The sequence below is a fragment of the Cebidichthys violaceus genome, unplaced genomic scaffold (assembly GCF_023349555.1).
Source record: "Cebidichthys violaceus isolate CVI_PGR_0920_01 unplaced genomic scaffold, fCebVio1.0.p SCAF_22, whole genome shotgun sequence".
NCBI classification, from domain to species: Eukaryota; Metazoa; Chordata; class Actinopteri; order Perciformes; family Stichaeidae; genus Cebidichthys; species Cebidichthys violaceus.
In genome coordinates, this window is record NW_027176395.1 from 3,684,256 (window position 1) to 3,700,138 (window position 15,883).

General features: G+C 41.5%; 1 protein-coding gene across 2 annotated transcripts in view; it reads right to left on the reverse strand.

The window, feature by feature from the left end:
- LOC137877855 (leucine-rich repeat and fibronectin type-III domain-containing protein 5-like) overlaps positions 1-15,883 on the reverse strand; it is a 100,697-nt gene that overhangs the window by 9,137 nt on the left and 75,677 nt on the right. For both annotated transcript variants that reach the window (XM_068718011.1, XM_068718012.1), the window contains 6 exons: positions 11,879-12,102; positions 10,431-10,559; positions 10,053-10,233; positions 9,274-9,429; positions 7,984-8,243; positions 5,861-6,328 (listed from right to left, as the gene is read on the reverse strand). In XM_068718011.1, the coding sequence (XP_068574112.1) occupies positions 5,861-6,328; positions 7,984-8,243; positions 9,274-9,429; positions 10,053-10,233; positions 10,431-10,559; positions 11,879-12,075 (1,391 nt within the window). In that variant the 5' untranslated portion in view covers positions 12,076-12,102. The remainder of the gene's footprint in view (positions 1-5,860; positions 6,329-7,983; positions 8,244-9,273; positions 9,430-10,052; positions 10,234-10,430; positions 10,560-11,878; positions 12,103-15,883) is intronic.

A 15,883-nucleotide genomic window follows, 5' to 3' on the forward strand; every position in this document is an offset into this window, starting at 1 on the left:
AACTGGGAAGAAAAATAGCTTAGTTATGAATATTATTAACCAGCTAAGTTTAGCTTCTTTATTGTGCTAATGATCATGTCTTACCAATTAACACAAATGTTTCCCTTTATCAGTTAATATTAGAATATTGAAAGGTTACAAACAAATCATAACTTTGAAATGGCTTTAATGTGTATTCACTTCTTCTTATAGGGGTATATGCGTATTTAAGTGTGGTAGAGCATGCGTGTAATAATAAATAATCACTTTTTCTATTTTGCCAATGCCTAAATTCAACGCTAATGAAAAAAACAGAAGGCTCCATCAAGGATCTCAGGACTGCTGAGCTCAGTCCAAATAAGTGCGGCGGCAGAGTCCACGTCAAGGTGCCGTGCAACTGAAGCTGTCCCAGATGTGGAGACCTTTCAGCACCATCTGTGGTGTAGACACCATTCTGGCCAGCTCAGCTCCATTCCTCCAGTTCAGCTGACTCATCTACATTTCTCTTTAATGCTGCCTTTGGCTCCTTACACACTTTCTCCCTCCATACTGTCATTTCTTCCCTTATCTACTCTTACTTGTTTCTACTCTACTAGTCTTTTTTTTTTAATCTCCCATAAATAATTGTATGATCCTTTTTTTCTCCTTTCTTTCTTAAGAACTCATTCTTTCCTCCAATCTCTTTTTTTATCCATTTGTCCTCCCAAATCTTCCTCCCTGGTCATTTTTTTCCCATTCTTCTTGCTACTCAATATTCTTGCTGGCAACCTCTTTCTGCTGTTAGTTCTTCCCTTCTTCCCTCCCTCTTTTTTCTTCCTTTTGTCATTCCTCCCTCTTTCTTAGTTCGCTCTTTCCCTCCCTTAAACTTTCCACACATTTCAGTTCCCCTCATCTGATTGAACAGTCATATTAATCTTCTTTATGTTCCGTTTGTCTCCCTCTTACCCTCCTTACTTCCTTCCTTTTACCACTCCGCCTACCTAGAGTCATCCTTACTGCTGTGTTAGTCGTCGTCGTCGTCCCCCCCCCCCTCCACACACACACAACAAACTGTTTAAAACCTCTCAGTCTACTTACAACAATAACACTGTTACGTTAGGCCCACAATATGTTTATGGTGCTATAAAATCAGAATTGGAACATTACGGCGGGATAAAGGCGGATGTTTTTTCGTGCCTTAAGCACAGCTGAGCAAGGTGTTATACCTGGGCTGCAGGGACCAAAGGCAAGGATAAACTACTTCCTGCTAGTGTGAGAGAGACAAGGGGAGAGACTGCCTTCCTGAAAGCCTGGATTCATCCCCCCATCCCCTGTTGTGTAGCCTCATAAAGAAGCTTGCCACACAATTTGCTTGATGTGTATTTTTTTTTCCTGGCAAATGGCAACCAGCCCCTGTAGCTCGATGGATCTGCTGGAGCAGAAAACAACCGCTGAATGAACATCGAGGAAAAAACGAAAGAAAAACAAGCGGCAGAGCAGATGAGGACTAGGGTAGAGGTAGAATGGGTTTTGTGTGTGTGTGTGTGTGTGTGTGTGTGTGTGTGTGTGTGTGTGTGTGTGTGTTCGTAAGTAACTTAGTGGATGTGAAGTGGAGTTTGTGTCCCATGAAGACAATACAGCTTCAGTTTTGGCATACATTTTAAAGCCTTTATGACTGCAGGCTTGGAGTGGATGAACTATATTTTACCTCAGCCTTTAATCAACAAGTATTTTATTGAATCAATTCTAAAGCATCTTAGCATATCTTGAGGGCATGTGCACAGTTTTAATTTTTCTTATACAGATATTACACACAGGTCAATAGAATGCACACTCCAGTATTCAATACCTATGTATTCAACACACTTTTTCTTATTTTTTTTTGTCCTTAATATTTCTTTCTCTAATTATTATTTTTGATCTCAGTCTAACTATCATAATTGCATACCTCCTGTTTTGAAATACCATTCAAACCAGCGGTTCCCAATGATTGAATGGGTTGAAAGAGTAAGAAATAACTGGGTTGTACTTTATACCTGTGATGAAGTACTGCTTTGTATGAAGGGGTTACAAGAACAAAGCTTTTAAAGTCCAAAGGTCCAGATAAAGGCATGATCCAACCCAAATGTTGGTACCTAGATTATGTCTTATTATTGTTATGAAATAGATTTTACATACATATTTCAGTTATTATTTGAAATACCTTTTTGTTTTCTATCTTTATCTTCTGTTCAAGGCGCACATTTATTTCACAGCGCTTTTACCATCATCGTTTAATTCATTCATCGACTAGACACTACATCTTGTCATCCTATGATTTGTGAATTCATTCTTTCCATAATCCCAGAATGGCTTGCATTCGCCCCCAAACATTTAATTAAGCGCAGTGATTGACTCTGCGTCTAAATAAGAGCGTGTTCTACGTTTTATGGTCGCGGTTGTCGATGCTGCCTGTTAGTTTTATTATCATCATCGACGCGGCTGTGGATTGTTCAATAAAACCAGCGAGGTGTAAAGGTCAAAACCTGCGTGATAGGTCATGTGTAAAAGGTCAGCACATTATTTACACAATATAAGCCTTCCCTTGAAATAAGGGGTTAACAGCTGAGGCTGTGTGGATCACTCAATTTAGTTCCTCACAGTTCCAGAAATAAAAGAAAAGAGGAAAAACAGTCAGAAAGGTGCGATGGATGATTAGCGAGAAACATGGTTTTGTTTTGGTAGCCATACAAGCTTTTGACATACATTTAAGTACAGTTAATTAAAATGGTGCTCTGTTTTAGTGCCTTGAAGACAGAACAACAAATCAAGCTAATTGAACTCAATTATAAGTTCACAGATGGTCCCTTGTTACAAAATTAGCAACATGAAGCAGAAATAACAAAATCTCTAACTTCATTTTAAGGACCAGGGCTGAATGATTTGAGTATTGTAGCTCATTGTAATTTTAATTAAGACCATTTTCTATGAATTAAACTATAGGCCAACGTTTTAAACAAGCTAGGTATGTCTCACGCATATTCACCATGATTCTACATGAAGAGAATAGTCGGAGGATAAGAGAATATGCATGTTGAGGCTTCAAGTCAGTCAGTCTGATAAAAGTGGCGCTGTGTTTAAATACAACAGCTTGTTGGCGTGGTATGGTACGACAACTAGTAATCATTAACGCTACAGTTTGTTTGCACTGAAGCTGGTTAAGCTAACATTAGCTTTACAGACACACACACACACTGGAAAGAAGCTAAACCGGGATACTCAGCAGCTGTCTGCCATACGCCCGACAACTACGGAGCCGATATAATCACCTCCATTGTTGACGTGGAAACAGACATGAAACTCTGTTGATTTTGTACGATACAATTCAATTTGACATCTGAAATTGGCACTTTTTCAAATTGCTTTTTAGATTTATACATTATTTATTGTTGAGCCATTATTCACTCTTAATATAATAATGCATATTTCACTAGTGATTATTGTTAACACATTGATGATGATTGAACAAAACCAGAATTGCTGTGCGTTTGCTTGCTGTGAGGGGGTTTGATGTGCGACCGGCTGGGCAGTAGGCCTGCCTCCAGGATAGAAATACAATACTTAAGCAGGATTACTGGCGTTAAAACACCAGTACTGTATCAGTAAACATCTGCCTGTGTCAAGTTTCCTTGAGCAAGACACCGAATCCCCCGTCAGCTCCAGAAGTGCTGTTCTGCAGCTGACCCGGAACCTACCCCCCTGTGGAAGGAGCGGAGGGTGGAGCTACCCTGCAGGGATCGATACACAATCGAGCGTAGCAACTTTTACATTCCATATGGGCAGCGTATCACATGCTCAGGAGGTTAACATCACCGGGAGGATGTGCCTGTAAAAGCTTTAAAACTACCGCTCACTTATCCATCTGTTTATGCAGACAGCTGAGCTCAAAGTATGAAGGAAACATGCAGCTAAGCCCAAGAGCATTATGTGGAACAGGTGGGGAGCTAAAGCGCACAAACGTCAATGTGCAAATCAATAAGCTCTCATTGAACCTGAAAAGTACGTACCCTGTCTGTGACAATAGGACCCATCTTCGCCCGTCTTTCGTCTTCCGTCTTTCGCCCTCCCCCCTCCCTCTCACTCTCGCCATCTCTCCCCTATAACGTTCCTCCCATGTTTTCCACTTATTTTTTTCCCCATTCTCCTTCTTTTGTATTCTCTTCATCCCTCTCCGACCCTCTTCTCTTTCTTCTCAGTGTTTTGGGTAATGAAAACCACCCCCCCCCGCAAAAAAAAAAAAATCAATGGACTGCTGCTTTATGCCAGCAGAAGGTGTTGAATGGAAATCAATCCGCTATCTAAAGACAAGAGAGCAGCAAAATAACATGGAGAAACACAAACGACTTCAGTGCTTAATATTGGGGGGAGAAAAAAAAAAAAAAGAGAGAAGAAGGTAGAGCCAGCGAAGGAGGAGAGGATGAAACGACGGGAAGAAAGAAAGACTTTGAGTGACGTCACAGAGCGCAGGAGGACCGGTGTGGGTGGTGAAAGGCTGTCTAATCGCCCCTCCTCCGTGTCCCCACAGGAAGCTGTTTGTTTTTGTGGCCTTCACGCTCTCCACTGTAATAATTTCCACCCAAGTATTTTAAAGTCTGAGAGTACAGACGCAGCCTTTTTTTTTTTTGTTGTTGTAGGATGACAATCTCACAAATGCACAAAGGCGTCGGTGTGCTTTTGAGCATGAAAGAGAGAGAGGAGGAGAGGACGAGATGGATAGAGAGGAAGAGCGTCTATCTTGATGTGAAAAGTGATGACGCTACGTCTTTGTGAGACAGACGGCTATAAATCCCATCGGCGCCAAACCCCTTGATGATGCATTCTCTGAATCGGGTTAAGTGCTGATGAATTATGTACAGAGATTAGGAATAATATGCACGACAGATAATACCAGCAGGCTCTTCTATGAATTATCTGTGTATGTTAATCATATATTGGTGCAGTCACAGAGAGATAAAGACCGTAAGAGATCAAGGATCACAAATTCATAGCTCATGGGAAAACGTGACAACCTAGAGTATTGTCATTATCGTGACCCAGACGGTCAATCTCAATGCTCCCCCGGCTCTTCATGAGGATGCGTACTGATGAAGTATGTATAGGGATTAGCAGCGATATGAAAGGCAGATAATACTGGCAGATTTCCCAAATGAAAGCTCTGTGTGTTTGTTAATTCCCTCTCCCCCATTTCACCGGAGTAAATATTTAGCTCAAATAACAATCATTCCCTGCGAGATCGATGTAATCTGTGTAATCCTGAGCAAACGGCAAAAGTCAAGAAGGACTAGCACGGCTCTCCCTGTCAAGGCCGTCCTGGATCGTGAACTTTTTTTCACGCGGCTGTTCGTCTGCCGTCTTTTTTGTCCATCCCTGATTCATCTCTGTGTTGGACTTATGTGCCCTGATATGATATATATGTCTGTGCTGTAATGCAATAAGCCATGACAAATAGTCTGCACATGTGCTTTGATAAAACAATGCTCCTCTTCGACATCAGCACGATTTCCGTTTTTGACAGGGCGAAACATTTACTATGTTTATGAAGTTATGCAAGTTATATTTACTAGCCTTGGACACATTTTTATTTGTCATTCCATTTGGGTATGTGTCATATGCTGTACTTAGTTGAATCTTTCAGAATCAAAGCATTGAAGTGCCGTTGTAGCACCCTGGTCGTGTACTCATAGGGCGTCCTAGCAACAGGATCCAAACAAGGTCATTAAAATTGCATCAAATCAACTGTAATCTAATCCATACAGATCCGACTTGGGTAATCCTCTACCTCCACATTGGCCATATCATGGTTCAGTTTCCATTGCGCAAACTGTCTGACTCTGCTGTGATGAACGCTGTGGTGATGTCTTACCTGTAGACCAGAGAGTCATCTTGGCTCCCATTGTACTGGATCTGGAACATCCTAATGCCTGGAATAGTCCTCTGGAAGTTGAACTTTATCAGTGCCGTTGAGGACGTGGCCTCGGCCGTCACAACCCTCTTATCCACTCCGCCTTTCACGTCGCCCGTCACGTTGCTCCCGTTGGCTCCGCCTCGGGTCGACGTGGAAATGTCTGACGATCCCGGGTCGGGCTCCTGGATGTTGTTGGTGTTGTTGGAGATGTGTGGGAGCTTTATAATGACCAGGTCTATCGTTTGGTGGGCTTCGCCGGCAGGGTTGGAGGAGATGCAAGTGAAGGAGCCTGTGTCTTTCACCGTACTGATGAGGATGTCCAGGGTACCGTTGGTGTAGACCAACGTTCTGGAGGAGTTAGACACAAGCTTGCCCTCAGGAGAGATCCAATGGATGGCCGGCTCTGGGTCACCTCTTGCCTTACACCTGTAGGGAGAGAAAACCAGCATTAGTTGAACATATTAGAAACAAGACAGAATGGGGTCAACTGCACAGTGGAAGCAGAGCATTGCCTCAAGGAACTTTCTGGATTCCCTCCACCTTCTGGCTGAGACTCAAGTGGGAAGAGGAAGAGGCTGAACATCAGCTACTGTGTCGGCAGAGCACATTAATTTAAGTTAGAAAATGCTTTACGTTACAGTCTTTGAATGACTGTGTTGTATGTATTTGGGTACCAAATCAATTCTTACCAACAGGGACAAAAAAGAAGGTACAAGGGAATAAGGCAGGAGGTCAGTGAATAAAGGGAAGGCAGTGTACAGTGCAGAGTACAGTTATTTGTAGGTTCTGTAGGATGTCAGAAAATTGTCAAAAATGTCCATCACAATTTCTAAGGGTCCTTTGCAACATGTCAAAATGTCTTGTTTCACCTCTCCAAAAGTCACAAAACACAATGATTTTCTGTTTACTGTCATAAAAGACAAAGAAAACCAGCACATAATAGCATTTGAGAAGCACAAACCACAGAGTGACACACAATTAAATAGTTCATTATCTTTCCATTGACTGGTCCATTACTCAACTTACAGTCACAGCTCTGAATTAGTTATTATGTACAATAAACCAAGGCACTATATGAGTGTGAACTACGAGCTCTTTCCTAAATGTTAATGTGGTTCAGTCATGAAGCAGAGATGCAATAAAAGGACAGAAAACTGTTTAATGACGATGACTTTTAGGCCGAATGACAAATATGACATGGATTGTGCCAAAGCGAACATTAATCAGGTAAGTTAAATATTGTGGAACTAAAGGAAGAATTGCCTTCTTTTCATTCTGGCAGATTTTCTACAGTGATCGTTTGTATAGGTGCATCTCTGAATTGAAATTGGTGAATTTAAAAAAAAGTTCTTTTAAGTTGTCAAAATTCGAAGCAATCAAAAGTAAAGAGCGTCGTGGTCATTGCGACATTTCTCATGTGCTGTAATTATAGTGACGTGCTTTGATGAAATGAATAAATAAGAGCTGAGAGTCATTTTTCAGGGGACTTTGCTGCAGGCTCACACTGTACGCATTCTTCAAACATGACTGACATTGGCTGTTGAATGCATTACCGTGGACTCTGCACAAGATGACAAACGTTAGGTGTGTTGACCTTCTGATAATCTCGATTTATAACTTATATACGGAGCTGAAGACAAGATACAATAAAGGAAAGAGAATAATAGCGTCCCATTAATTTCCATTGCCCCCTTTTTTTTTTTTTGTGCCCATAATTCCATATTTGAAAACATAACATCTATCATGATTGGAAGCGTGTGACCAATATATATGCAAATGAAGTAATCATCATCTCTCAGACCTGTTCTTGATTTAGTTTCAACCTCCTTAAAAGTTGAGCGTGATGTTCCTGTCTTGTGCTTCATTGAACACGTTTTTTTTTTTTTGCATTCCCGTGCAGCTTGTACACATAATGCACACAGCTATGAATCAAAACAGAGAGTGTGTGTATGTGTGTGTCTGTATCCGTGTGTGTTACTCAACTGGGCAGATTGGTTATAGGAGAGAACTTTGTTTATCTTTACCTTAATGCATATTCGGACTATTTTTATGCAGGTCAGTTACAAACTGATAGTGGGTACCTGAGTGTAACTCTCTGCCCTTCAAGCACCCTCATCTCATGGGAGTATCTGGTGATGAGCGGAGGTTCGCAGAGGAACTCCTCCTCGGGGACGGACCAGAAGTATCGGCCAGAGAGCTGTTGGGGTGAGGCGCAAGTCTCCAGGTCGTCCTCCCTGTTCAGCCTCCGCAGCCACAGTAGTTCACAGTTACAGTGGAGGGGGTTCCCACCGAATGACAACGCGAAAGAAGAGGAGGTCATGATCCCCGACGTGGCCAGGACCTGGTAGTGTGAAACAATGATTGCATTTTTTTTTTTTTTTTTAATAAACAGCTTTATTAGTCAAGTCATGTTATTTTCGAGTAAAACCTCGCTGTACACTCAAATCCACTTCTTCAAAAAGGTAGCTGTCTAGTTCAACCAGTTTCCACCCGTTGAGTGTGTGGCAGCTTGCCCTTTCCCATTAGCGGATAAAGAAATGATAGTGATAAAATACATATTTTCCCTTCTCTAACATGTGGCCAGCTGCTTCCCAGAATAGGATGAGTGGTTGTATAAATCACTAGGGTCAGACAATATGAAATATGATTCAGAATGTAGTTGCACGCTTTTGAAGAAAAAGGTTCAAATACGCTCTAAACAGTTTTCATAGTGATTTAATAGGCCCTTTGCACAGCAGTCATTTTGACATGTCATTGCCAGGTAAACACATTAATAACATTCATTATGGCCCTGTTCCATTTAGGAGGGCTGGGGCCCAGCTATTGTGCAATCTGGCTCACTGGAATGACTGTGACACCCTAAATAGAATAGGAATATAATTAAATTGATTACACAATTACACCCGTGTTATGCTGCTATGACATGTCAAAATGGCTGCTGTTAAAAGGGTCTATTGTCACTAATATGGAAGCTGTTCCATTGACTCCTCTTCAATTAGTGGCCCAGCCGCATTTTATCTTATTCTTAAGTGCAAAACACTACACAATGGAATGTATCTCATCTGTAAGCAGAGCACTCTCTTTTCACCAGTAACATCTTTAGAACAATGCACTTTCAAGAATTTCATTTGAACCAATAAAGCTAAATGTTTCCTGAGTTATGAGGAGGCATAACAAAGGCATGAAAAAGTCATGATATCTTACATACAACGGACAACAAAGTTGTGACTCATAAATTTAGTTTGAATTCAGTTTGTCTCCAATACATGTTAAAATGAGGGGCCTGATTATTTTTTAAGAGTTTCAGGCCTTTTTTGTAAGATTGGATTTTGATGTGGTGGGAAAAAAAAAAAAAAACCCTCTGAAAATACCTGTGCTCGTTGAAAAAGTGGGTCCGGTGGCAGCTTTTGGAGTTTATTAGAGGTGACATCCAGCCGGTTGAGTTTCTGCAGCAGGGAAAACGTTCCCTCTGGAATGTAGTCCAACATGTTGTGGTCTAAACTCAGAGTATGGAGGCTAATCATTCTCTGCAGGAACAACAGAGAGAAACACAGGATTTCATTATTGTTTTGAAAGGAGGAAGTGGAGGACATTAAGAATGCAGGGAGACAAATAACTGTTTTAATACTTCCTTCCTTACTTATTTAGGCGTCCTAGGCTGCAATATCCTGGTTATTGCCACTGTTCCTTTAATAGTGCAGTTGACTAATGGTGTTTACACGTCTATTTTGTAAATGTAAAGTTAAACTGAAAACAACAAAGCCATCATGTGGTTAATCATTATCGAAACACGATTATCTAATGCGGCATCTATTTATCAAAGTTGCGTAGAACTACTTTACTTTACAGTAAACTGATTGCCCTGACATTTGTATTATATAACAATTGCTTGTTGGCTGGCAAAGAGCATCGATTAAATTGAAACTGTTATCCTTGAAAATGCTTAAGTGTCAGTGAGGCTTAATAAATAGTATACATAATGGCCTCTGTTCAATCCAAAAGCCTTTAAGATCTCTTTATTTCAATTTCAAACAAATGTCCAAAAGACGTTTTATGGCCATTTTATTGTGCTCGGGATTGGATTTTTTTTTTTGAAGGGCCTCCAGCCAGACTGGTTGGAAAGGCTGCAGTGGTTTAAAGAGATCCTGACCTGGATGGTCTCCCAAGGAATAGAGTCCAGGTTATTGTAACTAAGGTCCAGTTCCTCCAGCGCCAGCAGGTCATTGAACGCTCCCTGGTGGATCAGCACCAGCTGGTTGTTGTTCAGAATCAGGTGGTGTAGCTTCGACATCCCGCTGAATGTATCATTGCTTATCCTCGTCAGCCGGTTACTGGGAGGGAGGGAGAGAGAGAGAGAGAGAGAGAGAGAGAGAGAGAGAGAGAGAGAGAGAGAGAGAGAGAGAGAGAGAGATGAAAAAAAAAAAAAAAAACAGCAGCTTGTAGCTTTTGGAAATAAAGTATAACACCTCACATTGATCAAGGGAGTTTCATGCAATACTCATATCACGAACACAGCTGTACGCCATACCTGTTGAGGTGTAGAGCTCTGAGGTTTTCCAAATCGGTAAAGGCATTAGGTGTGATGTAGGAGATGGTGTTTCTGGATAATGTTAGGTCTACCAGCCGTGTCATGTTTGCGAAATCTTTCCTCTTCACACTGTGGACACAGATAAGCAACACTCAGATAAGACAAGGGACATACTGCATATATCAGAAGACGTCCTCTGGTGGTGGTTCTGCTATTGGTGCAAGCAAGAGTTTGGAGTAACGATCAACGCGTGAAGCCGTTGAGCGGAGTCAATTTGCAGATAAAAATGAATTTCTTTTGAAAAGCGAAAATAGTGGAAAACAGAATTTACACATGGTGTGACTTTTTTGCTGTGCAGCTCATTTAATGTCTGTGGTCGTGAAAACTCTCTCAAATGTCTACAAACTAGAGAACAGAAGCTCTAAACTGCAATGCGATCCCGAGGCAGCCTTGAGCTGCTCCATTGGCTGTGAACCGACTATGACTTAGTCTGCGGCCTCAAATAATGCGTTTTTTTTTTTTTTTTTTCACACCTAATGAGTTTTATTTCATTCTTGCACCGGCGGATAATGTGCTCGTATCGTCATAAAAAGGCACCCTGGGCGATGCCACTCTGTCCAAAGATTCAGCGACTTATTCATCTTCGCCGGAGAGGCTCCGGGCTTTCTCGCTTCATGACATCATAGATCAGTGTCTCTGTTTCCAGCTTTGAGGGAACAATTTTTTTCATTCTCGCACATAACGGCTGAACTTTCCAAGTACTATTGTACATCGTTCTTCAAGTATTATACATTGGTTGTTAATAATTAAATGCTAGTGAAGTAGTAATATCATATGTAAGAAACATTGTATACCATGAGTCACTTTTTAATCTTCCAGTTGAGGAGTTTACTTTGTCTTGGTGGAAATTTTCTACGACTACTTCTATTTCTACTAAATATTTAAAGGAAGATATTTGACAGGCTGGTGAAGTTTTGGTAATTCTGTTACCGGTTTAGCAGCTGTTGAGTTTTGGAGAACTACTTTCATACATTGACTCCAAAACACTCCACATGGGGTTACTTCGATGACAAGGAAACCATTCCAAATTATTTCATTAGGCATGTGCGCTCATCTCATCCTCGCGATGCTGGATGAATCCGAAGTCTTTTAAATGATAAAAGTTTTAGCAAAGATGCATGTTTTTGGGAAATAGTGAGAATACGACTGGATAAATGAGATGTGGATTATTTGAGTTGATTGTATGAGAGATTCAAAATGGTTGTAATTTGCTAGAAATGTTTGCTGTTGTTAAATCTGGACGTGTTTGGATTCTTCGTTTAGACGTGGAGACATACAATACAAGTTTTCTTCAGGAACACAAGGCAACACAGGGTGAGTAATTAATTACAAAACTGCTAATTTTTTTTTTATTCCTTTAATAGCAGTGTTAGTGATGTGACTGTTACCTTGTGACAAAGTTGTCAGCCAGCCGCAGCTCCACTGTATGCCGATCAATGTTCGGCGGCACAAACAGTAGACCTTTCTTGGCGCAGAGGGTTGCCAGGTTGGGTGACAGGATCTGACATACGCAGCGCTTCGGGCAGATCTGTGCCCGCACTGCCATGGCAACTGCCAGCATCACGCACAGCAACAGCCTCTCCATGGTTACCACCCCACCTGGACACGACACCTGAGACAGACGGAGACAAAAGCGAGAAGGGAATGGAGACGTTAATGTCATTGGACTTTCAGTAGGAACTTAACAGATATTGTAGAAGCCATAATGGAAACATTGGCATTTCTTTACCCGGGGAAATTATAGGGAATTATACTTAATGACTGATTTTTTTTATATATATTCCCAGTGTTTCTTCAAAGTCTTCAGTATGCAGTGCAAGAAAACCATGTGCGCCGCACACTGTGCACACTGTATTCTCTCTATTGGGTACACTTCCTCATGCTGCGCTGGACTAATGGACCGCTTATCATCCACTGCACTTCCTTCTATATCAACAAAAGCGAATGTCGCTCTGAATCCAGAGAGCTGTATTGGTTGAGTGTATACATTCCCGGGATGATCTGCGCAGTATGGACAAGGCTGACTCGCACATCAGTGACTAACTCCCGAACATGCATCGCGCTTGGCAACTGGAGTGAGTCAGATCCTGAAGAAGTTAAAAATCCTCATGATCAGACATGACTAGATGAACCCAAAAGGCCCCAAAGAGTTTGATTCACCACCAACTTTTAAGCCATCGCTAATCGAACCAGAGGAGATGTTTATTAGAGTCATTTATTGCTCATCCGTTTTGCTATGCACGCACACACACACACACACACACACACACACACACACACACACACAAACACACACTCAGTCAACAGTAGTAAGCAGCAGTGCTTGTAGTTAATTATGAATGATTTAAATAGAGAGGCAGGGAGAGAAAATGCTCATTAATGACAACCTTGATTGGGGTTTGAAGGACACGGGCGAGTCAGGATTAAAAGGGATCACGTACACACACACACACACACACACACACACACACACACACACACACACTCGTGCACAGACGTATGCACATGAACAGGCTGGGTGAGGGTGAAAGCAGTTCAGGTTTTGCCTCAGTAAACCATTCTCACACTTTGTTCTGGCAAACAAAAACAAAAAAAGAAGGTGATTTTGAAGATTTTGTGTGAAAACTTATTTTGTCAGTAAAGAGTGGTGGTATTACCCTATTTTTTGTGGGCAAGTCAGTTTTATTAATACTTATTAAAAACATAAAGCATGACCACCCTTATCGTTTAATGCTGTCTCTGCACAACAGCAACATGGGACACTGCAATGACTGACAGAACGACAGTTTCAGAGAAGTGTTTGGAGATGAGTTCGCGCTGCGTTCCAGTAATTGACACCTTCCTTGTTGCTATCTGAATGGAGTCAGTGAGACGACGCTCTACTGCAGGTTGCTATTACTGCTGCGTATTCATATTACATCAAATCACTACCCAGGTCTGACTACGAAGCCATTCACCTTTCTCTAATCTAGTTGTGCGGTCCACTCACTATATATCTCTCTCTTTCATTTCTCAGCGTAATTACTGAACAGACATATGCGGCGACATCGGAGGTCATACAATCCCCGTATTCCCTTTCTCTCTCTATTTGAGTGCAGAGAAAGAAGAGTGGAAAGATAGAGCGCCCGATGACTCATGTGCTACACAGAGAGAGAGAGAGAGAGAGAGAGAGAGAGAGAGAGAGAGAGAGAGAGAGAGAGAGAGAGAGAGAGAGAGAGAGAGAATGAAAGCTCACGACCCTTGTGACACAAAAGCAGATATCAGCTCATTAATTACCCTGAGAAATAACTGTACAGTAATGAGAGCGAATGAGCGAGAGGGACAGAGAAAAGCAAAGGAAGCGAGGGAGAATTATCAGAGAGAGAGGGAGAGAGGGAGAAAAAAAGAGATCAGACAGCGAGCTAATTAAAATAAGGGCTAAGCTGTGAAAGGGAACGGGGGGAGACGTAATTTCATTTAGCGAGAGGAGGCGAGGTAGGATAGATGATCACAGCGCCACACCGTCACACTTATATGTGACAAGCAAACCATATACACAGAATGGGAAAAGACGCATAGGCTGCATATCAATTGTCATATATATATATATATATATATATATATATATATATATATATATATATATATATATATATATATATGTAAAGAAAGGTTACACTTAAATTGAGCTCAATTTCACACAAACTCCTCTTCATAAACGCACACATATAGAACCGGTGTAGCTTGAGGTGACATGTAGGACCAGTGGGATCAAATGAAACGGTGAATTAACTAACGGGATTATGGGCAAGGAGGACAAATTAAGCTCCGTTTGGAGTGCTGTGTTGAATACGATTCTGTCTCACACATGTGTGCAGCCCGCTTTATCCACTTCTTTGAAAGCCTTTCCACGCGGACATCCCGGTTCCCTAAAGGGTTTTTCCATAAAGCCAGTTTCACCCATGGTTTGCTCACTGATGAACAACTGGCGTCCTGGACAGCTCAAACGGATTCTCCACACGTTCCATTTACTGAAGCTGATCTCAGGCCGCATTCCAATCTCACAGGGATAAACAGTGGGACGATTTGGCAGTTAAAAGCGGCGACTTGCAAGTATTCGCACATTCAAACTCTTTTGAAGCTTGCCAAGCTGCTGTGATTGAAGATTCTGCAGACTTCGCGTTTCTCCTGATCAGCTTTTTCATACTTAATATGCATCCAATTAGCCAGTGCTACATCTGTGGCCATATATTGCAGTGTGAAGAACAAATAAGCAATCCTGTAACATCATTTTCTTCATTTACATCTGTGAGCTAAGCAGCGATGTAGAATCCCGAAATGTCTTGCCGTCTAAGTCTAATAGGGGCTGTTGCACCATCAGTAGCTTAGCTGCGTGGTTTAAGACGGGTTTAAACTCGCGATGTCTTGAGAGAAATCATGTAATCTCTTTAACCCAGTGGCTGTGTCCATCAGTAGAACCTTAATGCCATTGAAGGTCATCGTATCTGATGTCATAAGGGGCACATTTCTACTGCTAAGACAATTTGGTGAATTTGCAAAAAGGCATCAGAAATACGTGGTATTTCCTGATAATAGTCACAACTAAGAGCAGTACCTTCTCTGACCTACCAAACTGTGCACCGAGTAAAGAGCTCGTCACCACCTTCTTTAACGCGTGACGTGGACGTGTCATCCTAAAGTGTCATCCAGCGGTTGGCAGGGCTCTTTGTTGAGGAGCGTCACGTAGTTCGCTATGGTACTTGCGTTGTTAAAATAGATTAGTCATGTCAGAGTTAGAAAAACACTTCATGTTTTGAAGGGTTCTCCAACAAGTCTCAGAGCGCTGGGCCCTCGTTGAGGAGAGCAATGTTGTTTACTGAAACATCCTATTCAAACAGCTCCGCAATCCACACAGACCTAAAAAGATTGAAGTGACACAGACAATTGCATCATTACGGACAAGATTTTATAATAAGCAATTTGAGATTGCTGTCTAAGATGCGGGCGCAAATAAAGAAACCGCTCTTTAGATTTTCCTTTTATTTGTCAGATTCCTACAGGCTGCGGCAGATTATGATAATATGGGATCAGTCTAGGGGCATATCTGTGTCATTTAATTTGACATAGTGCATTTGCTTTGTAGTATTTCAATCACCCGTTATGGAATATAGCGTGCAAAGAATACTATACTATATATACACTTGTATGTTATAGTATATGGGATTGTTGATTGGATATTTATTATGGCAGATGTGTCTCTCATTTTATTTAACCAACAAATCTACACATTCGATTTGATGATTCGATCTCGGGCGCACGATTCAACCTGCCAATCTCACAGTCGAATGGCCGCAGCAGTGAAAAAAACGTGGTTGTAAATCAAAGGATTATTCCATTCTGGCTACACAGGGGTG